The sequence below is a fragment of the Neophocaena asiaeorientalis genome, unplaced genomic scaffold (assembly GCF_003031525.2).
Source record: "Neophocaena asiaeorientalis asiaeorientalis breed wild unplaced genomic scaffold, Neophocaena_asiaeorientalis_V1.1 scaffold40, whole genome shotgun sequence".
Classification (NCBI taxonomy): domain Eukaryota; kingdom Metazoa; phylum Chordata; class Mammalia; order Artiodactyla; family Phocoenidae; genus Neophocaena; species Neophocaena asiaeorientalis.
In genome coordinates, this window is record NW_020185335.1 from 464,965 (window position 1) to 487,562 (window position 22,598).

The 22,598-nt window shown below is 43.9% G+C and overlaps 1 protein-coding gene across 1 annotated transcript in view; it reads left to right on the plus strand.

Annotated features, from left to right (window-relative positions):
• LOC112393453 (putative uncharacterized protein C16orf47) overlaps window positions 1-4,479 on the plus strand; it is a 14,849-nt gene extending 10,370 nt beyond the window's left edge. The window contains 4 exon segments of the mRNA XM_024735705.1: window positions 1,959-2,079; window positions 4,230-4,264; window positions 4,266-4,310; window positions 4,312-4,479. Coding sequence (XP_024591473.1) covers window positions 1,959-2,079; window positions 4,230-4,264; window positions 4,266-4,310; window positions 4,312-4,479 — 369 coding nt within the window.
• The last annotated feature ends 18,119 nt before the right edge of the window (window positions 4,480-22,598 follow it).

The window sequence follows — 22,598 nt, forward strand, 5'->3', positions numbered from 1 at the left end:
TTTTATATATAAAAAATATATATTTTATATATATATAAAATATATATTTATTTTTTAAATTGAAGGAAGGAATCACAAGAAAATGTTAACAGTGATAGTTATTGTAGAGCAGAACCAAACGCGGGTGAGGAGAGCGGGGGTTTTCATGTTCATTTTGGTTTTTTCTGTATTATTTGAGTTTTCAAACCCAGCTCCACACATTGGTTTTGTTTTATACCAACAGGATTTATCGGAAAAAATTAAACTATTACTCTGTTTTGTTACTTGATCTTTTCTTCCTTGTATACTCCACATTAAAGATTGAGTCATTTTTAAATATTATACCATAAAACCAACCACTCTCCCCACTCCAGTGCCACGCCCTCAAGCTGCTGATCATCTCAACGCAGAGATAAGACAGAGCAGAGGGAAGAACTAGAGCGCCCAGCGAGATGGGTTATAATTAAGTGCCCGAGAATGCAGAGCCATCTCTTGAGACCGTAGGAGTCCAGCTCTCTTCCCAAACATGGTATTTTCCCTGATGTTTTTTTTTTTTCTCTCTCCACCAGAAATTTTCCACTTTAATTATGTGGGGTAGGTTAGAGGAGTTCACCTTCGGAACTTGAAATGTGCAAACAGCTAATCCCTTCCATAAGACACATTTCTGGGAAAGCCCAAAGATAAATGTTTACGGCCTGTGCTAGAAGAATAGAACCCAGCGAAATTCAAAATGATTTAAGCATCATGTGCCCATGCCTGAAGAAACAATTTAGAGAGACTCTAGCCTCTCTGTTCTGGAATTCTGGCCTTCGCTCTCACAAAGAGTGAAATCACTGGCAATGCGCATAGGTTAGATTTCCCCCCCACCTTTTCCCGGTTTTTCCTTCAACATGAGAAGGATGGTAATTAAAACCATACTTAAAATATTAAGTCTACTACCTAAAGGAATGAAGTTTATTAAAGTTGCCAGGAGTTAAGTACAGAAACTCAAAATAGCTTGAGCACACTCCCCTCGGCATATACCCAAAATATTGGTTGAGAGGAACCCAAGCATAGAGGTGGCACGCATGCACACATAAACACACACACACACACACACACACACACATCAATACATTGATATATCAATAAATGGAAGGCATTTCTCAAGTAACTAACGTTTGACAAGCAGAGAGCAAAGATGACCTCCCTAATTAAGGTACTTAGAAGGGCCAGTTACTCAGAAAAATTATTAAATGTTGTCATAAGGGCACGGAGAAAATAAGGACCAATCCTAGGCACCACTTAACCTCTTTGAGACAGTTTCTCATCAATCATGTGGGGTCAGTGATTGATGGGAGGATGTGGGGAAGGTATAAGGAGACAGCCTGGCATGATCCCCGGCACAAAGGCAGGAGGTATGTAGTGTCAGTCCCCTTATTCCTGGGGATCTCACGGTGGTTCCGCTGATGAAATAAGAGCACTCTTTCTCCTCCCCCTGGGGCTGGCTGGAATCTACATTTCAATCCAGGTAAATTCTAACTATGATCAAGGAGAATTCCGTCACCATCCTTTTCTCCTCACCTAAGGTCATAAAGAAAGGGCAGTGTGAGGGCTTCCCTGGTGGCGCAGTGGTTGAGAGTCCGCCTGCCGACGCAGGGGACATGGGTTCGTGCCCCGGTCCGGGAAGATCCCACATGCCGCGGAGCGGCTGGGCCCGTGAGCCATGGCCGCTGCGCCTGCGCGTCCGGAGCCTGTGCTCCGCAACGGGAGAGGCCACAACAGTGAGAGGCCCGCGTACCGCAAAAAAAAAAAAAAAAAAAAAAAAAGAAAGAAAGAAAGGGCAGGGTGGTGTCGTGGGTAAACTTGGTCCTGTTTTGGACATGAGGCAACTCTCATCGCCATCCCAAAGGTTGTTGTGAGGCATGACTGCGATGCTGAATGGCAGGTGCCCAGCAGGCAGCAGGGTCTTAACTGCTCTGCACTGCTCTGCTCTCCAGGGACTCCACGCACCCCTACACAGCTACCCGGATGGCCTGCAGGCAGGTTATGGACCCAGACCCACTGAGAAAGCACACCAGCATGATGAGGGCTGCTGCCACTCCCTGTATCCCATCACTCGTTTGGCCTGGGATCCCCTCTGTTTGATGCTTTCTAAGGAGTTGGCGCTGTGGGCAGCCCAAGAGTGTCTTGAAAGGCAGTAGGGACAAGAAATGATTTCCTTATATGTTTGTTTTCAAATTCCTTGAAAAATTCCTTTAGGAATTTCTTGGAGCACACTACCTAGTGCATAGAAGCTGCTCAATAAATGTTTATGTGGAGTTCCCTGGTGGTCCAGTGGTTAGGACTCATTGCTTTCACTTCCATGGCCTGGGTTCAATCCCTGGTCAGGGAACTAAGATTGCAAAGCCACACAGCAAAAAAATAAAGTAAAATAACAAATAAATAAATAAATGTTTATGAATGAACGTAATTCATGCTACCAATTCTTAAGCTGCTATTATGTGCCAGGCCCTGTACTCTAAGAGAATCTTAACTTCTTATTCTATTTTAACTACACAAGAGGGAGAAAGGTACTAGAGTTTAACAGAAAAAAGACCAAGCTTTGGGATTATAATTTGAACTAGCTCCCCATCCTTCATTCTAGCTGAGTGACTTCTGGGAAAGTATTTAAATTCTCTGAGCCTCAGTTTTCTCATCTGTAGAATGGACATGTTATCTATCTCCTAGGATTGCTGTGAAGATTAAAAGATAGATCGTTAAGTAGGTAGGTAGGTAAGTAGATAGATAGGTAGGTAGATAGATAGATAGACAGATAGATCTTTTATATGTGTGTGTACAAACACACACATATAAAATCACATAACACAGTGTCTAGAACCTAGAATATGATGTTAAAAAACAGATGAAAAAATGGTATAACAACCCAGTGAGATGGGGGTTATTACCCCCATTTTATACATGAGAAACTCCTCAGAATGGCATCCTTTGACAGAAGTCCATTCAGTCTCTTCCACTGATAAGGAGTTTCTTTGTTTGTATCATGAATGAGTAGGGAATTGATCTGGAGCCTTAGAAAAACCCAAGATTGAGGGAAAAAATGGAGAAGGTTATTCCAGACAGGCTCAGACCTTACAGAGACTTGTGGGAAGGCATGGTGTAGACAGACTAGTGAGAGAGCAAAAGAAATACTAGCCACATTTTTCTCTTCTCCTCCCATATAGAATGCTTGAGTGTGAGCCAACTGGTGAATTTCTTCCCGAGCCTGTACTGGGAGACCTGTTATTTATTAAGCGACTAAGCTGAGGTCCAGGAAAATGGTAGGTAGGAAAATGGTTAAGAAAAAGTGTTCTGGAGTGATCTGCCTAGGCTTGAATTCTAGCCTGTCATTTACAAGCTGTGTGACCATGGGAAAGTCTTTTAACCTCTCTGAGCTTTGAGTTCCACATTTGTAAAATGAGGATAATAATAGATCCTACTGCAGGGCTGCTTTGAGAATTGCACGAATTAATATAAGCAGAGCCTATGCCGTGCTTATACCTCGTAAGCATTCAATACATCATAATTTTTATTGTTGTTGTTACTATTTTTATATGCTTTTTATACATAGTCCAAGATATGGGTGGATTAAGCAATGGGCCAAATCACACAACTACTAGCTACCGGTAGACACAGGATTCTAAAAACCAAAATCCCCCTGTACCAGTCAGAAAGGGTTTGGTTATGCTGGGTAACAAACAGGCCCAAAAGTTCAGCAGCATGACATGATCGAAGTTCATTCCTCACTCACACAAAATCCAGTGCAGTTTTGGACAACCATCCATGTGTTAGCTTAACATTCCAGGGGGTTTTGCTCTTATCCATATGAACACAATCACCTATGATCACAGTGGCAAGCGAAGAGCAGGAAAGTTATTCACTAGCAATTAAATGTCCACCCAGAAGGGACACACATTTCATTGGCCCAAACAAGTTACATAGTCATACCTAATTCAAGAAAGAGAAGTGCAATCCTGAGCACGTGCAAGTTCAGAAAACAAGTTGTCAGTGAGCACCGAATCTCCCAAAGCCAGTCTCTTAGCAGCTCAGCGTTGCACCATTCTGCCTCTCTCTGTGAATGGACCAGCCTTTGGTCAACTTTCTCTTACTGCAGCAGTTAGTTTCAATACCCCTTAAGTGCAGAGAAAAGAATCAAGGTTTTAAACGAACTAATTAATCAGAGACTGTGTCACAAATCCCAGACTGGCTCTTGTCCCTTTCCTTCCCATCAGCAGCATTCCGTGGTCCATGGCTGTCCTCCAGTGCACCCAGTCAGCTCAGTCAAGACTAGGGCCACCCATCCCTCTGTTCGGGGGCCTCTCTTCTTCCCCCATCCATCACCAGGGCCCTGTGATCTCACCTGTCGATGCCCAGCTCTTGCTTGATATCTCAGTTCTGGAACAGAGATGCTCCAGCTGCTACCTGGGAAGGCTGTAGCCCCAAAAATATTTAGTTAGCAGCCATTCAGTTAAGTGGAATTGACTTTTTATTGGCTTTCCCCTGTACGGCTGCCACCAGCGAAGACTGCCTCCTCCTTCCCTCTTCTCTGCCTGTCAGTTCATTCCGCATTCCTATCGGCAGCCTTTAGCTCTGATCAATACTAACCGCTGTGTAACAGCTCACGCACGGCTGCTCTGGTCTGCATCGATCAGAACCTTCTTCCAACAGGTAGTCAGCTATTCGAGGCAATGACTTGAGATAAACACCTACTTTTACTTTAGGCTAATTCATTTCAGGTGGATTTCAAGGAGGCTCTGCACACCGTGTCTGTTAGACGAGCTGAAATCATAGAGTCAAGATCAACTCCTCATGTGCTCGAGACCCTAGGAGAACTTTCTTCCTCTCCCCACTTTCCCCCTGCCCTTGTATGTTGTAAGTGCCACTTATAAACAAGTTACCAAGACTTGGGACATTGAAAATGCCACTTCGGGAAATGTGTCAGCCAGCCATCCTTCTTTCCTTTTAATAAGATGCATCTGGGACTGCAGGAAACCCAGGGCTGCCGTGGGGACAGCATTGTCGCCGGGCAACCAAGCATCCTTCCAGCTTCCCCAGAACTAATCTCACAATATCCTGCAACCCTGGTCTCTTACCACCACAGGAGGCAGTCCTTGAATTCCTCCCCATCCTCATTCCAGCCTCACCAGTGAATCTGCCAGGAGCTGATATTGCAAAATCAGTTGTTATTTTGCAATTGATTAGGGGTTGGTACAACTTCATGGCATTTGTGTTATAACTAGAAAAAACGCAAGACTGGATGACGTACACTTTTTTCTCAACTTGTGCACTAAGTGTGGCTGAGTGGTCCATCTGATACCATCGTGACCCTTTCACCTGGGTCCCAAACCTCTTGTCCTGTTTCTCTTTCTCCAGCACCCCCACCACTTGACACACCCAGCTCATCAGTCCCCTCGTTCTGTTGAGCCTTCCCTTGCGTGCAGTTCCAACATCCTGCCCTTCATCTCGGTGTTGTCATCTTATTCAAGCCCTCATCTCCTGGTGCTTGGACTACTGCAGTATCTTCTAGCTGGTTGCCTGGCTTCCCATTGTTCCCTGCTTTGTTAATTTCATGCCGCACAAAGATTTATCTTCCTTGCACTCTGCTGTGATTGCCTTTCTCTTCTCAGAAATCCTCAGTGGCTTCCCGTCGCTCATCAGAATAAAGGCAAATTCCTCAGCCTATCATTCTGGTCTTCAGTAGTCTGGTCCTTACCTCGCTCTCTCCAGACTGTCTCTTGCTATCCTCTGGCAGAAACCCCGCACTCTACTCCACCTGGATAACTCCCTACTTCCTCTATAAGAGTTTTCTAGCTCTGTGCCTAAAAAAACAAAAGGTCACGCCCCACACTGCCTTCGAAATGGGTTCAAATCCTGGCTCCCTTACTTATTAGCTGTGTGACCTCAGTTGGGTTATCTAACTTCTCTCTGCCTCAATTTCTCACCTGTGTAATAGGGATAATAATAGTACTTACCCCATAAGATAGTTATGAAGATTAAATAAATTAACATACATAAGGTGTAAAGAATGGTACCTGCACATAGTAAATTCCAAATAAATATTTGCTCTTATCATTTTGTTATTATTTTCCCAATCCCTCCAAAGCATATCTTGTCCATGAATATTCTCTAGGTCACCCTAGCAAAAAATACTCATTTCCTTTTCTGCCTCTTATAGACCTTGTTTATAGATGAATGATAATTCATCATAATTACTGGGTGTCAGGTACGTGCTCAGTTCTTTTTTTTTTTTTTTTAAACATCTTTATTGGGGTATAATTGCTTTACAATGGTGTGTTAGTTTCTGCTTTATAACAAAGTGAATCAGTTATACATATACATATGTTCCCATATGTCTTCCCTCTTGCATCTCCCTCCCTCCCACTCTCCCCATCCCACCCCTCCAGGCTGTCACAAAGCACTGAGCTAATATCCCTGTGCCTTGCGGCTGCTTCCCCCCAGCTATCTACCTTACTACGTTTGTTAGTGTGTATATGTCCATGACTCTCTCTCGCCCTGTCAAAACTCACCCTTCCCCCTCCCCATATCCTCAAGTCCGTTCTCCAGTAGGTCTGCGTCTTTATTCCTGTCTTACCCCTAGGTTCTTCATGACATTTTTTTCCCTTAAATTCCATATATATGTGTTAGCATACTCAGTTCTTTTATGCACATTATTCACCCCAGATCTACTCTCCCTCCTTCGTCACCTTACTTTTTGTACAGGAGGCTGATCTGTATGTCCAGTGGCTCCCAGCTGGATTTGGCCAACAAGGAACACTGGCAGGAAATAAGGAGGAAAAAGCGTGGGTCAGAGTTTTTATTCCTCCAGCTCCTTCTCAGACGTGTCACTGCGGAGCAGCTTCGTCTCTCAACTCAAGGTCATGGCTCCTGCCAGGTGGCCCTCTTGATCCTGCCTGCTGTGTCTCCAGCTCTTGGTCACCTCCTTGTCTCTTCACACCTGCAGTGATAACATGGCCCCAGGGCACTGCACTCTCCCTTGTGGGTCCCTGAACCCTGAGCACACCTTTGTAAATACAATTGTTCCTCTATAAACTATCCCCAAATTATCTTAATTCCAATGTGCCACGCTGGGTGACACAGTTCTCATTACAACCCTATGAAGTAGGTACTGTCATTTTTACCAAAGATGCCCGAGAGCACATCATGCGAGTGTTGGAACCACGTCTGCCTGTCTCCAAAGCCCATACTCTGAATCACTCTGTTATAATAAGGTGGCTATTTCTCTATGGATTTCCACGCCTCTTTGTCAGAATATATTAGTTTGCTTTTGCCACATGAAAGAACACCTCAAAACTTAGAGGCCTCAAACAACAATCACTTATTGGCCCACCATTCTGGGGGTTGGCGATTTGGGCTGGGCTCAGCTGGGAAGTTCTTCTGCTGGATTTGCCCAGTTTTGCTTGTATGGTGCAGTCAGCTGGAGGATTTTCTGAGGCCTGGTGGTCCCTGGTGGTGTCACATACATGTCTAGCATATAAGGGGTATCCACAGGGGTAACCAGCTACATGTCCCCAGTATCTAGCAGGTTAGCCTAGACTTCTTCACATGGTGGCTGGGCTCCAAAAAGAGCAAAAGAGGGCAAGCCTCAGTGTTCAAGCACTTTTCAAGCCTCTGGTTGCATCAGGCTGTCTAATGTCCCATGGGTATAACCCAGATTCAAGGCCTGGCAAAATCTACTCCACTTCTTTGGTGGGAACAGCTGCAAAATACTTCAGCCATTCTGTTTTCAATCTACCACAAGGGACACTCCTATCTGGAAAGATCTATGCCTTGACAACTTCATATCCTGTATCCTCATAACCCAAGTCAGAAAAGCAATATGGGCAGGTTCTGTGTTTAGGGGGTGGGGAGTATCCGCTTTATAGCTTGGTGAACATCTGACACTCTTCCTGCCTGTTACTACCAGACTGAAAATAATTCTGAAAGGGAAGTCTCTTAAAACTTAGCATGAGGGAATGGAATTTTTTTCTAATTAGGCTTCAGCAGAATTTTTAAAAGAATCTTTCTTTTCTTCAGTTGCCTCTCCCTTGTTATAAATTTTAACTCCACCCAGTGGCATACCACAGCCAGCCCTGCTTCTCCTCCCCGGCCTTCGACACCACTGTTTGCTTGGCAGCAATGCTCAGCTCACTTTGCCACAGAAGGCAGAGGGACAAGGCTTGCTTCCTGCATTCCTCACTTCCTCTTTTTTTCCCTCCATTCCTCTTGGAGCTCATCCTTGTCTGCCCATTCCCGCTCTGCACCCATCTGGTACCCTCTCAGGATCAGGGTTCTAGGAAAGGCTGAAAGGTTAGCCTATAGGGCTGCTCTGTACAGCCCCCCAGGTTGGGCACTGCACATAGTAACCAAGAGACTCAGCCAAAAGACTGGACCTGCAGGAAGCCCTAAGATAGCATATCAATCTAGAAAGTAGTTGTGCGTGGAAGTTCTCTTTGAAATACCTGTGATATCATGAACTTGATGTGGTTAGCCATTCATTAGTTTATTTCACAAGTATTTACTGAGTACCTACTATGTGCCAGGCACTGTGCAGGCCCTGGAAAATAAAACATGGTCCCTGCCCTTGAGAAACTTATAGTCTGGGGATAGGTGGGAGGGAGACAGACACATGAAGTGACCGTATTGGTTAATGACATAAGTACTATGTAAGAGGGTGTCATGAGAAGCCAGGAAGCCACTGCACCTAGCCTGGGTGACCAGGGAAGGGTTTCTCAAGGAGATGAAACCTGGTAGGGTCTAGTCCAGTGCTGTCCCAGTAGAAGTATACTACCAGCCATGTATGTAATTTAAAATTTTCCAGTAACCACATTTAAAAAGTGAAAATATACAGGAGAAAATCATCTTAACATATATTATTAAAACCAATATATCCAAGATATTGCTATTTCACTACCTAATCAATATAAAAATTATTAACGAGATATTTTACATTCTTTTTCTTTTTTTTTTTCCTGTGGTACGCGGGCCTCTCACCGTTGTGGCCTCTCCCGTTGCGGAGCACAGGCTCCGGACGCGCAGGCTCAGCGGCCATGGCTCACGGGCCCAGCCGCTCCGCGGCATGTGGGATCTTCCCGGACCAGGGCACGAACCCGTGTCCCCTGCATCGGCAGGCAGACTCTCAACCACTGTGCCACCGGGGAAGCCCTCCATTCATTTTATTGTACAAAGTCTTTGAAATCCAGTGTGTATTTTATAGTTACAGAACATCTCAATTTGGACACCAACTTCTCAACAGTTAAAGTAAAATGTAGTCCTATCAAAGCAATAAAGGTGTGTTTAATAGAAACATATTTTATATTGTTCCATATACATTTTTTAATTTAAATTAATTTAAATGGCATAAAATTAAAAATTCAGTTTTTCACTTCCACTAGCCACATTTCAAGAACTCGGTAGCTATGTGTGACTTGCGGCTACCATATTGGAGAACACAGGTCTAAAAGGATAAATAGATGAGAAGCAAAGAAAGTGGAGAGGATTGGGCATCCTTGGCAGGAAAAAATAAACAGTGTCAGCAAAGTCATATAAAATTGTATGGGGTTTGGACGGAGCTGTTTAGTATTACTGTGGCATAATGGGCAAGGCTAGTGGTGGGAAATGAGCTAAATGTGGAGGAAGAGGCAAGAGACAGTCAAATGAGCCTTGAGTGCTCCAAAAGAATCAAGGATCATGTGTTTCATAAGAATGTACTTAATATATGAGGGAAGTTGGGCACAGAGAAGTTGGGCCTCAGGTGTAGGCCCTGGCTGAGGCCACTAAACCCTATTTTGAAGGAAACCACCCTCCTGGAAGCTTAGGACAGAGGCTCAGCAAGTCCACATCTGAGATGATGGAGCTTGGCAAAACAAAGTATGGAGTGGAAGAAGTATGTATTTCCTACAACCAACAGAAGTCACCTCAAGCATGCTTCGGTGAGGGGGCCTTACTGGCTCACAGGGAACAGTCCAGAGGTAAGGCAGGCCACGTGGCTGGTTGGTTCAAGTGCTCAAGAGTATAAAGAAGGGCCAGAGCTCTTCTTCCCCTCACTCTGTCAACCACAATGTTGACCTTGTCCTAAAGCCTGTTCCCCTTGGAGTCTTAGGACGCCTGCCGGCCAAGTTTGGAGCCCCATGTTCCCTCATTTATGTCAGTGGTAGAGAGTGTTTCATACCATCATTCCAAGTAGGATTCCTGAAATATACCTGATGGGGCCATCCCAGGACACTATGCCCACCCCTGAAGGAACAGCTGTAATCCGGGACATGAAAGGTGCTCACTGACTCAAGTCATCAGAGCTCACGGCTGGAACAGCCCACGAAGTCCATAGGCTGCATGCGGGTGCAGTTATCCAGAGGAAAATCTAGATGCTGTTAAGGTGGGAGAGGAGGACACAGATGCCCGGTGGCAACTGACAAATGCCAACTACAGTCAACCCCTTTGGGTGCCCACTCAACACCCATTCATGCCCATCTTCCACAGAAAGACTTTCCCAAATGCCCATAAAACACATAAAAGTTCATGCAACTCAAATGGAAAGAACCCAAAGGTTCATATAACTACATCCTGTGAAATCTCTTTCCTTGAAATATAGAGGTAGCTCCTGTGGTTCAGTGACCTGTGGTTAAATGATAAGTTATCTACCCCCAGTACCCCCAATACAGTGGATAAAGAACAGGATGTGTACAAGAAAAAGTCTGTTTGGAAAAACAGGGAAAAGAGCATAGCATATCCTACAGAACAGAAATAACTAAGGCTCTTGGCAGTGGAAAGAATTATTGGTATCCAGCATAGACCAAGGAGGATCACCTCTTTCCGTTTGTCCTCTATGAGCATATCTGAGAAAGGAGCTGGAAGGATGTGCTCTCTGGGAATGATACTGCTTTAGCAGTTCACAACCGCTTGGTGCAAGTTTGGGCACTAGGGATTATCCTAAAGTTTTCCTAAGATTTGAGCAATTGCAAACTACTGTCCGCCATTCATGGAGTTTCTGTGGCAGACACACCTCAAGAAAAGTTAAAGGGCTTTCCATCTTTTGCTTCTGGTCAACTCCATTGGACAGCAACCACAGCCAGAGGTTCTGTTTGATCATACATTTCAAACCTGGAAATTTCTATTTTCTAGCCGAAAACCTCTATGCTTCATTGATACATCTAGACTACTGGCTTTCAAACTTTTAGGCCATAGGGAATTCCCTGGCAGTCCCGTGGTTAGGACTCCGCGCTTTCACGCCCAAGGACACGGGTTCAGTCCCTGGTAGAGGAACTAAGATCGTACAAGCCGTGTGGCGTGGCCAAAACAAAACAAAAACTTTTAGGCCACGACTCATGATAAGAAATGAACTGTACTTCACAACCCAGTATACAATTATGCATGTATGTGTATTAATATGTATGCATATGTAGCCAGATCAAAAGTTTCATGCAACGGTATTTACCCTCACTACACGAGGTACTTGCTGATATTTTCTATTCTATTAGGAAGAAAAGAAAAGCTGGTCACCAAACACCAACCTGATTTTACAACCCGCGAATGGGTCACACCCAGAGTTTGAAAGCACTACCTTAGTTAAGGTCTAGTCTAATGGCCTCCCCCTTCATTTTAGCCTCTGCTTTGAAGCAAATAAAAATAATAGCCTTGGATAGAGAGATTCTTATCATTTCTTCTAGCCCTTAGACAGCTACCACGTACAATTTCACAAAGCATGTGAGTCTCCCTTTCTTAGAGACTGTTTAACAGGATGTGCTAGGAGAGCCTAGGATGAGGTAGGTCAGGATTTTCGCCATGTTCCAATCTCATCTCCTGGGAACCCTCTGGCCTCCCTGCTTCTGTGTATGGAGCCCATCTGTAGGAATCAAGACCTCCCATCCATGTTTGATTCCACTGCCTGTTATCTCTTCTGGAACATTCCTTCCTGTGTATTTGTGGCACTTGCCTCCTTACCTCACCCTGGTAGTTCACATAGTAGATGTATGTGATAATATCCCACGGGAGTTCTTGCTTAATTGTAATTACTCACATCAAAGCAACACCTTGGATGAAGCCTCATTCTCTACGCTGTAATGTGGACATGAGCATGGATAGACGTGGGCCATGTGCACAATGACTGGCCCTGGATTTTTAATTTCTGGGAGACAGCTTTGTGGAAGCTGGCAGAAGTTCTCGTACTTCCTCAGGGCTTTTGCTAACCCTCAACTAGAACTTGTTCTTTATTTCCCAGCCAGACTTACTGACCTTCAGGATATGGGGAACAGTCTTATATTCTTGTATATTATTCTTACATATTATTATACATTCCTTCCTAGGAATATAAAACACCTTCCTTCCTCCCTTCCCTCCCCTTCCCTTCTTTCTGCCAGCTTCTCTCCCTCTCTCCTTGTTTCTTATCATCTCTTTTTCCTGTCATCTTTCCTCTTTTCTCCCGTTGTCTTCCTTCCAGTTTGTCTCTTGTCCTAACTGCTTTTCTTTCTCTCTCTGTGTGTCTCTGTCTCTCTCTCTTCTCCCCTCACCCTTTCTCCCGTGGTTTGGTGCTGCACTGTTTAATTTGTTTCATCATTTTGCATGGATGCCCAGAGACTTTCAGGCCAAGGGCAAACTTTGAAAATCCCTAAGACAGTTACATAAAAGGTGCAGGCCTTCTGCGGGCGTCTGGGCCTCAAGTGTGGAGCATGTTCCCGGGGTGTGGAGGGGCCCTGCCACGCCCGAATCCAGAGGGGCTGCAGACTTCCCTCCTGGTCAGCCAGGGCAGCATCTGGGGACCCTCCACCAGCTCCCCTCAACGCAGAAGGAAAGTGGGTGGTGTCTGGGGCGCTTCTCTCCTCTCCACCCTTCACTAACCTCCCCCTTCCCATCCTATTAGGAAAAGTGTTTATTATTATTATTATTTTTTTTTTGCGGTACGCGGGCCTCTCACTGTTGTGGCCTCTCCCACTGCGGAGCACAGGCTCCGGACGCACAGGCTCAGCGGCCGTGGCTCACGGGCCCAGCCGCTCCGCGGCATGTGGGATCTTCCCGGACCAGGGCACAAACCCGCGTCCCCTGCATCGGCAGGCGGACTCTCAACCACTGCTTCACCAGGGAAGCCCCAAGTAAAAGTGTTTATTATTTTTTAATCCTTCCTGCGTGGCTTTGTTGTCATCCTTGTAATTCATGACACCGAGATTCCCATAGTTCGTTGTATCACAGGTCCAACCCCTCCCCTCCCCGGCTCATTTTCTCTGTCTTCTATTTATCGACTCCTCTGTGGTCTCCTGCCTCTCTTTCTCTGACTATCTCATCCTCTCTTCTTCATTGACACTGTTCCTTATTTCTCTCTCTTGAGATGGGATACCATGGGCAGATGGGAACAGAGAAAAATGGGGGTACTCTGGAGAGAAGTGTGTCAAACATGCCCAGGGCATTACCCAAAGCTTGTTCTAGAGCATCCCTAAAAATCGAGGAAAAGGACAAGGAGACAGACACCCAGGACAGACACTGAGATCCTGAAGCTGCAAACCCGCTCTCCAGCCATCCTTAAGGGATTCTTGAAAGGCAGAGTCAGTGAGTTTCGGGGGTTGGGAAGGACTGAATCTGAATTAGCCTCCATCACCTGCTAGCTGGTGTATTCAAGACTTTGCACAAGCATGTTAAACCTTCTGAGCCTTGGTTTTTCCATCTTTAAAATGGAGGGATAGTAATACTTTCTGAAGTTCCCGGCACAGAATGAAATAGTAAATAGGACAAGTGTTTGGAAGGTGTTAAGTATACAGTGAATATTAATTTCCTTCTTTCCTCCTAGAGAATATTGAAACTGCTAAGACTTAGGATAAATAATAAAGCTTGGTAGTTGAAGCTGGTGAGAGCACAGCATTTCATGTACTGGTTGGTGCTGTTTCCTATGAATGGCAAGAGTCTACAGGCCAATCTTTCTTCTGGTTATGCTGTAGTAACTGCATTCGGTTCTCTAATGCTTAGGTAGCGGCTGTTTCCCCTTCGCTGCCTGACGATTAGGCTTCCCATTCGTGTGCTTAGTTATTTACTTTTAATTTCACTAGCAATGCATGAAAGCATTCTCATAGAAGAAACAAAATCAAGCAAGATAGGATAAAACAAAACTCAGTCCCAGAGGTAGTAACAGCTTGGCGTGTGTCCGTTCAGACCAAAAGGAAAAACTTTCATTCACATGCATATGTGTACATACAGAAATGTCTAGATTGATTTTGTGATTTTAAACATAAAATATATCCTGACTGTTATTATTTTGCAGCTTGCCTGTTTGTTTCTTTACTATTTAAAATGCTCTGGAGATCTTTTGTTGTCATTATGTAGAGCCCCATCTCATTTTTTCTACCTGCCGCTGTGCATTCCATAATCCTTCTACCAAAATATAGGCTCAATAAGAGATGTTGTCTTCATTTCTTTGTCCCTTAAACCTCTAACATTACCTGTCACATAATAGGTGTTTTTACTACTATGTTAACAGTTACAACTATTTCTTAAACGTTTAAATGAACTGACATGGATATAACCACATGCATTTTTTAACCATTCCCCTACTGATTGACTGTAGGCTATTTCTTTATTTTCCTATTACAAACAACACTGCAGCGAACATCCTTACGCTTGTTTTGTTGTGCAGATATGCGTGAATTTCTCTGGTGTAGGTCCTAAGAAGTGAAATCGCTAGGGCAAAGAAGACGTCTTCTTCTAAATATTGATTGCCACAATGTCTTCCAAAGATGGTGGTGCCAGTCTACAGCCCTACATTAATACATTTTCTTAGGTGTCTTCTTGAAAGTATGTTTCCAAAATAATCATCTGTTGCCCTCCTCTGTTTTGATTTCAGGGAATGAGGAGGTATGATGATTAGAATAATTAGAATTAGAATGAAATAAGAGGTGGCACAGAAATTCACTCATTCGTTCATTTTTCCAATCATTGATTTCGTTCTAGGCCCTGCTCTAAATGCTGGGCACGGAAATATAAATGAGACCTGCTACGTACCCCAGAGGATTTCATAGTGTGGACTGAATACTTAAATACTTAATTCTTAAAATGCAATGACATAAAGAGACATGACAACTAAATGCAAAGTCTGATCCTGGATTTCATCCTGGACCAGAAGAAACAATGGCCATAGAGAAAAAAATTGGGACATTTGATGAAATTCAAATGGGGTCAGTGGATTAATGTCATATTGATGTTAAATTTTCTGATTTAGATCATTGTACTGTGGTTGTGAAAAAGAATGTTTATGTTCTTAGGAAGTACACATTGAAGTGTTTAGGGGTAAATATACATGATTTCTCCAACTGACTCTTAAATGGCTCAAAAATATGCATTCATATAACTCAGAGCTTTCCAGTGAAGCTTTCCATGATGATGGAAATGTTCTATACCTGCTCTGACAATATGGAAGCCAAGAGCTTCACATGACCACCAAGCACTTGAAATATAGCTAATGCAACTGAAGAGCTGAATTATTAATTTAATTCAATTTAAATATAAATAGCTATGTGTGGCTAGTGGCTACCATATTGGATAGCACAGATATAAAAAGAGAAAAAAAATACTAAAACAAATGGGACAAAATGTAAAGAACTGGTGAACTTGTATAAAGGATACATGGAAATTCTTTGGATTATTCTTATAATTTTTCTTTAGGTTTGAATTACATATTTTTAATTCCATAATAAATGCAATGTCAGGGAAAATCAAATTAAAATATCACTGAGATATATTTTATTACAATTAAATTGTCACAAATAAGTAAAATTATACTAACCAGGAGCCACAGAAAGGACACACTTAGACATTACTGTTAGGTGGGCAAATAGGCACAACCATTCACAATATACACTTGCACAAGTACACGAGAAAATGTATAAGGATGTCATTGTAGCTTTATTTGTAATACCGAGAAATTGGAGATGGTTGAAATGTTCAACAACAAGAGAATGGTTAAATGTATTTTGCTTTGTTCTTATTCTGGATTATTGTAATGTTCTTTATCACATTAAGGCAAAGCTTTTTTAAAATTTATTTTATTGAAGTATAGTTGAATTTACAATGCTGTGTTAATTTCTACTGTACAGCAAAGTTATTCAGTTATACATATATATATGTTCTTTTTCATATTCTTTTTCATTATGGTTTACCATAGGATATTGAATATAGTTCCCTGTGCTATACAGTAGAACCTTGTTGTTTATCCATTTGATATATAATAGTTTGCATCTACTAATTCCAAACTCCCAATCCATCCGTCCCCCACCCCCTCTCCCCCTTGACAACCACAAGTCTGTTCTCTACGTCTATGAGTCTGTTTCTGTTTTGTAGATAAGTTCATTTGTGTCTTATTTTAGATTCTACACTAAGTGATATCATATGATATTTGTCTTTCTCTTTCTGACTTACTTCACTTAGTATGATAATCTCTAGGTCCACCCATGTTGCTGCAAATGGCATTATTTCAATCTTTTTTATGGCTGAGTAGTATTCCATTGTGTATGTATTCCACATCTTCTTTATCCATTCATCTGATGATGGACATTTAGGTCGCTTCCATGTCTTGGCTATTGTAAATAATGCTTCAATGAACACTGGGGTGCTGTACCTTTTCGAATTACAGTTTTCTCCAGATACATGCCCAGTTGTGGGATTGCAGGATCATATGACAACTCTATTTTTAGTTTTTTGAGGAACCTCCATAGTGGCTGCACCAATTTACATTCCCACCAACAGTGCAGGAGGGTTCCCTTTTCTCCACACCCTCTCCAGCATTTGTTATTTGTAGACCTTTAATGATGGCCATTCTGACCGGTGTGAGGGGGTACCTCATTGTACTTTTGATTTGCATTTCTCTAATAATTAGCGATGTTCAGCGTTTTTTCACGTGCCTGTTGGCCATCTGTATGTCTTCTTTGGAGAAGTGTCTATTTAGGTCTTCTGCTCTTTTTTTTTTTTTTTTTTTACACGGGCCTCTCACTGTTGTGGCCTCTCCCGCTGCGGAGCACAGGCTCCAGACACGCAGGCTCAGCGGCCATGGCTCACGGGCCCAGCCACTCTGCGGCACGTGGGATCCTCCCGGACCGGGGCACGAACCCGCGTCCCCTGCATCGGCAGGCGGACTCTCAACCACTGCGCCACCAGGGAAGCCCTTCTGCTCATTTTTTGATTGAGTTTTTTTGTTGTTGTTGTTATTGCATTGTATGAGCTGTTTGTGTGTTTTGGAAATTAAGCCCTTGTAGGTCACATTATCTGAGGCAAAACTTTAAGCACTGATAGGGAAAGGTGTCCAAGAGAGATGGTTGGGTGAACAAAAAAGCAATTTGCCAAACAAAATGTTTAGTATGATTGCATTTTTATAATAAGAACACTAAAACTAACACACACACACACTCATTCACATTTATATGCACATAGAAAAAAGTTTGGAGAAATACACATGAAACAGTTACAGGGCCATTCTCCAGAAATTCCTCAAGTCCTGTGGAAAAACCACCCAGCTCCATCACTCAAGTCCTTGGGCTGGCTGTGGAGGGTCCTCTGAGCACCTTGTGCTATAACAACAGAGGTGCCTCCAGCCAGGCAAAAATCTCAAGCTGGTGCCCGTCAGCTTGTCAGCTGCACCTCTGCGCCTGCACCACCAAATCTCCAGGAAATGCCCCCTAGCATGGCCTGCCATTTCCAGGCCCACACAGTGCCCCTCCCCACAGCCACCAGGCCTGTGGGGCAGGCAGGGTCATTACTGAGTTCCAAGAAGGGAGTGTTTATTATTGTTGTCAGTTTGATGCTGATCCCAAAAGGACCTAATCAACAGGTAATAAGACCTCATGGGAGCGATTAGAAAGCTCAACTTTAACCCTGTTATAACCACAGCAGAGATGACTAGACTCAGTGCAGGACTGGGCCCCTTGCGAACAGGGCCTGATGGGGAAGAGATTGATGGGGAAGTAGGAGGGACAGCCAGAGGGGTACTGGTGGGTGTGCTCAGGGATGGGCTGAAAAGGGAATCTGGGGGGAAAGGGCACATCTAAAACTGAGTCTACCCAATACTACACATCATCCTCATCATCAACTTGCTTAATTGAAGAGCCGTTCTAGGTACATGAGGTACAAAAGTAAATAAGCCAGGGTCCTGCCCCCAAGATGCTCACAGACATGGGTATAAAGACTTGCAATATGATAGGAGCTACACTACAGGATAGGTTTATTCAGGGCACAGGGCTGGTACAGAGGCGGGAATTATCACCCTTGTTGGGTGAGTCAGGAAAGACAAATGTGTCAGTAAAGTGATATCTCATAGTATGTAGTCGTGACAGTGTCTGTTGGTTGCCTAAAGGGCTTCCATTTAGACACCCGCTTGTAACATGGACCTCTCTGTGTCTTCGAAGCTTCCTTAAATCCTTTTTCTTTCTTTGTAAGGCTGGGTATAAATAAATAAAACTAAGTAGTAATTAATTTAAAAATATATATTTAAACACTTGCTTTTTGGTGTTGCAAGTGACTCTACTGGCCAATCAGTGAGATAGAAAGTTAGATAGAACTAAAGTGAGATAGAAAGTCTCATCCATTAGCAAAACTTAATAATGCCTGATAAGATAACAGTGTCATGACCATTTCTCATTACCCACATAGTGACAAAGTGTGTTGTTACATAATTATCACATGAGAACACCCTTGGAATGGAACCGACTGACTACACACAGGCACATCGCCATCGCTGTCGATGGATAGTTGATAGATGTTTTAATTACTTAAAGTTTCCAAAGCAGGGCCTCTGTGATGAATGATGGAGACAAAGAAATGAAGTCACATCTGCAAAGGCCAAATCAGCCCCCAGTTTTTTCCAATTTGCATAGAATTGCAACAGTTTTTCTGGTTATTGTTGCACAAGATTTTGCATCTTGCATAAAACTAGTTGCAAATGTCACATCGGCCATCTTGATTAGGCCCAAGACTACAATAAACAGGGTGAAATTGGACAGCAGGATGGCAGCTGTCTCAGCGCTCAACCTTTTATGGCCCTTAGAGAAGGAAAGTTTGTACCTTTGCAACTTGCTTATTCCTGGGTTCTCATTCTCCTTTTGTTAGAACAAAAGTCCTGGAAACCAAAAGCTGACACCATACAAAAACCAGTGTACATTTAAAGTCTTCTCAGAGCTGGTAAAGAACTTCAACTTCATTAAACGGAAAATTATACAGATTCTTCTTTCACAGACATTCATCCAGAGCTTCCCTGGTACCACAGCAGTTAAGAACCCGCCTGCCAATGCAGGGGACACGGGTTTGGGCCCTGGTCTGGGAAGATCCCATGTGCCACGGAGCAACTAAGCCCGTGCGCCACAACTACTGAGCCTGTGCTCTAGGGCCTGCAAGCCACAACTACTGAAGCCCGTGTGCCACAACTACTGAAGCCTGCATGCCTAGAGCCTGTGCTCTGCAACGAGAGAAGCCACCGCAATGAGAAGCCCGCGCACCGCAACAAAGAGTAACCCCCGCTTACCGCAACTAGAGAAAGCCTGTGCACAGCAACAAAGACCCAACGCAGCCAAAAATAAATAATAAATAAAAATTTTAATTAATTAATTAATTAATTAAAAAAAAATTCATCCAGCCACCTAGCCCCTGGCACAGTGTGCGGGAATAAAGAACAAGATCCTTGCCCTTAGAGAGCTTGCACTCTAATTAAAGGAAACAAATAATCAGAGCATGATGAGAAAGGTCAGGCAGTAGCAGAAGTCCAGGGAACCAAGAGGAGAAAAGCCTAACATGACCTGGGGAAAGGAGTCTGGGGAGGCTTCAGAGGGCCATGTGATCTGGGTTTTGGATGATGGAGGGGATTCTCCTGGTTCTGGGGCTGGCGTTCTAGGCAGAGGAGACTGTGTGTGCAAAAGCACAGAGGTTGGAGATGGTAGGTCAGCATGTACATGGTGAAGTGAGAAAGATGAGGAGTCAGCGGGTAGACTGAATCCAAAGAAATCTCAATTATTATTTTTTTTTTGCGGTACACGGGCCTCTCACTGTTGTGGCCTCTTCCGTTCCCAGACATGCAGGCCCAGCGGCCATGGCTCACGGGCCCAGCCGCTCCGCGGCACGTGGGATCTTCCCGGACCGGGGCACGAACCCGTGTCCCCTGCATCGGCCGGCGGACCCTCAACCACTGCACCACCAGGGAAGCCCCAGAAATCTCAATCTTAAAGGTCTTGAAGGCCACGAGAACACATTTTGACCTAGAAGACCAGGAAAGTGTTTTTGTTTGTTTTTTTTTGTTGTTGTTTTGTAGAATTAGCAAACAGAAATCGTTAACAAAAAAAAAAACAGTGGCCGACGATGTATTTATGGAAGAATTTGTGTCACCAAGCACAATGAATGGCTGGGTATTGTAAGCTGATATCTGGTGGTCACGGTCCCTCTGCAGGACACTTACATCATCTCATGTGCTCTCAGAATGGCCCAGTGACAGACATATTGGACAGGCCCCTGCCTTCAGGGAGCACACAGTCAAGTGAGGGACAAACTCTACAGTGTAATGATGGAAATGAACGTGAAACACTGTGGGAGCACACTGGGGGGCAGAGGGCAGGGTTGAAGGGATGGCCAAGGGAGGCTTCCTAAAGTCAGTGAGACTTCAGCTATGTGTTGAAAGTTGACTGGGACTTAGCCAGGTGGAGAGAGTGCAGAGCAGGTCAACACCTCAAGTCAGCTGCAGCCCAGAAGCAGTTGTTCTCTGGATGCTCTGTTTGTTCCCATTATTTTTTTTTTTATTGGAGTATAACTGCTTTACAATGTTGTGTTAGTTTCTGCTGTACATGCAGTGACTCAGCTATATGTATACCTATATGCCCTCCCTCTTGGACCTCCCTCCCCCTGCCCCGATCCCACCCATCTAGGTCATCACAGAGCACCGAGCTGAGCTTCCTGTGCTTTATAGCTTGTTCCCACTAGCTGTCTATTTTACACATGGTAGTGTATATACGTCCATTCTAATCTTTCAATTTGTTCCACCCTCCCCTTCCCCCCTCCTGTGTCCACATGTCCGTCTTCTCCATCTACATCTCTATTCCTGCCCTGCAAATAGGTTCATCTGTACCATTTTTCTAGATTCTACATATATGCATTAATATATGATATATGTTCTTCTCTTTCTGGTTTACTTCACTCTGTATGACAGACTCCAGGTCCATCCACATCTCTACGAATGACCCAATTTTGTTCCTTTTTATGGCTGAGTAATATTCCATTGTCTATATAGCTAAGTCTATGAACTGTAAGTCAGCCTGCCTTAATTGGTGAGCATTTTTCCAGAGTCCCTCAAAAAGAAAATGTCCTCAGCACTTCACTGAGAGATTTGCCCAAATGGTCACATTTAAATCCATAGGTAGTACCTAATTCCAAGGTGTGGAAGCTAAACACATCATTTTGCCCCATTATTTTGGAAATAGTTTCAGTGGCTGGCCTCTGGAGACCCACCTAATGCTCCAGGTGGAGACAGATGTCTTTCATAATCTCCCCTATCAATTGACTTTGTCCCAAAGAGACTTGGCCATTTCTTCCTTTGAGTTCACATCACCAAATACTCCATGAGAAGCCATGAGACAAGGGGTTTGACAAGAGGCATCAGGAGACACCCCCCCCCCAGTTACCTTGGGACTTTAGCCAAATCACTAAACTCCTGGTCTTGGTTTCTATGTCTTTCTCACAGTATCCACCAGAACAACCCTAGTTTGGTCCTCAGATCCAGGAAGATGATCTTATGTAAAAACAAAAAACTCTGTAAACAAAAGTTGTTATTTCATCAAACCCAGAAAATGTTCATCAAGCTCTTAGAATTTTCCAAGCACTGTGATTGGGACAGAAAGAGTTATGAGACCTAATCCCCGCCCTGAGGAGTTCATATACAAAAACAAATGAACTGTCATGCAACATGAGAAGTGCTATCACAGAGGGAAGTTCAAAGTGCTGGGGAAACATGGATGAGTAAGTGTCTGCAAACTGGTGGGGGAGGGAGAAGAGGGGACGGGGGAGGGAACTTCTGTAGGACATGAGTAGGGGGTGGGGGTAAGGGCCATCCATCTGCTGACCATTTTTAAATTTTTTCTTCCTGCTCACCAGCCCAACTCGCAGAAATTAGGAAAAGGAGAGGGAAAGAAACTAAATGAAGCTCACAGTTTGGTTACTCGCTAAGGGTTTTAGTGAGCAGTTTGATGGTGAAATCCTGGAAATTACCAACAGTGAAACCAAAGGCTTCTCTCCAAGTGTCCTTTGTCCTAATTCTCCTTGCCCCCATCCTCAGGTGTAACCGGCTGATTATTATAGTGAGATGGTGAACATGTAGCTAACATCTCAAGTCCTCAAGACAGTGTTCCCAGGAAAAGGTATTCCACTGAAGGGACCCCAGATAGTAGAAGGAAAAGGTCCATTGCAATAATACCAAGGCATGGCAGATGCTAACGGCAGACTGAGGGACCCAGATCAAGTTGAGCATGTGACCTGTCCCCACTCCCTGCCTACCCCCAACCCCACTTCTGTATCTGCTGGGAACAGGGCGCACAAAGTTCACCTCTTATTATTTCCAAATAATGCTGTTTTAAGAACCTGGTTGGCTGGTGTGTGACAAAAGTTAA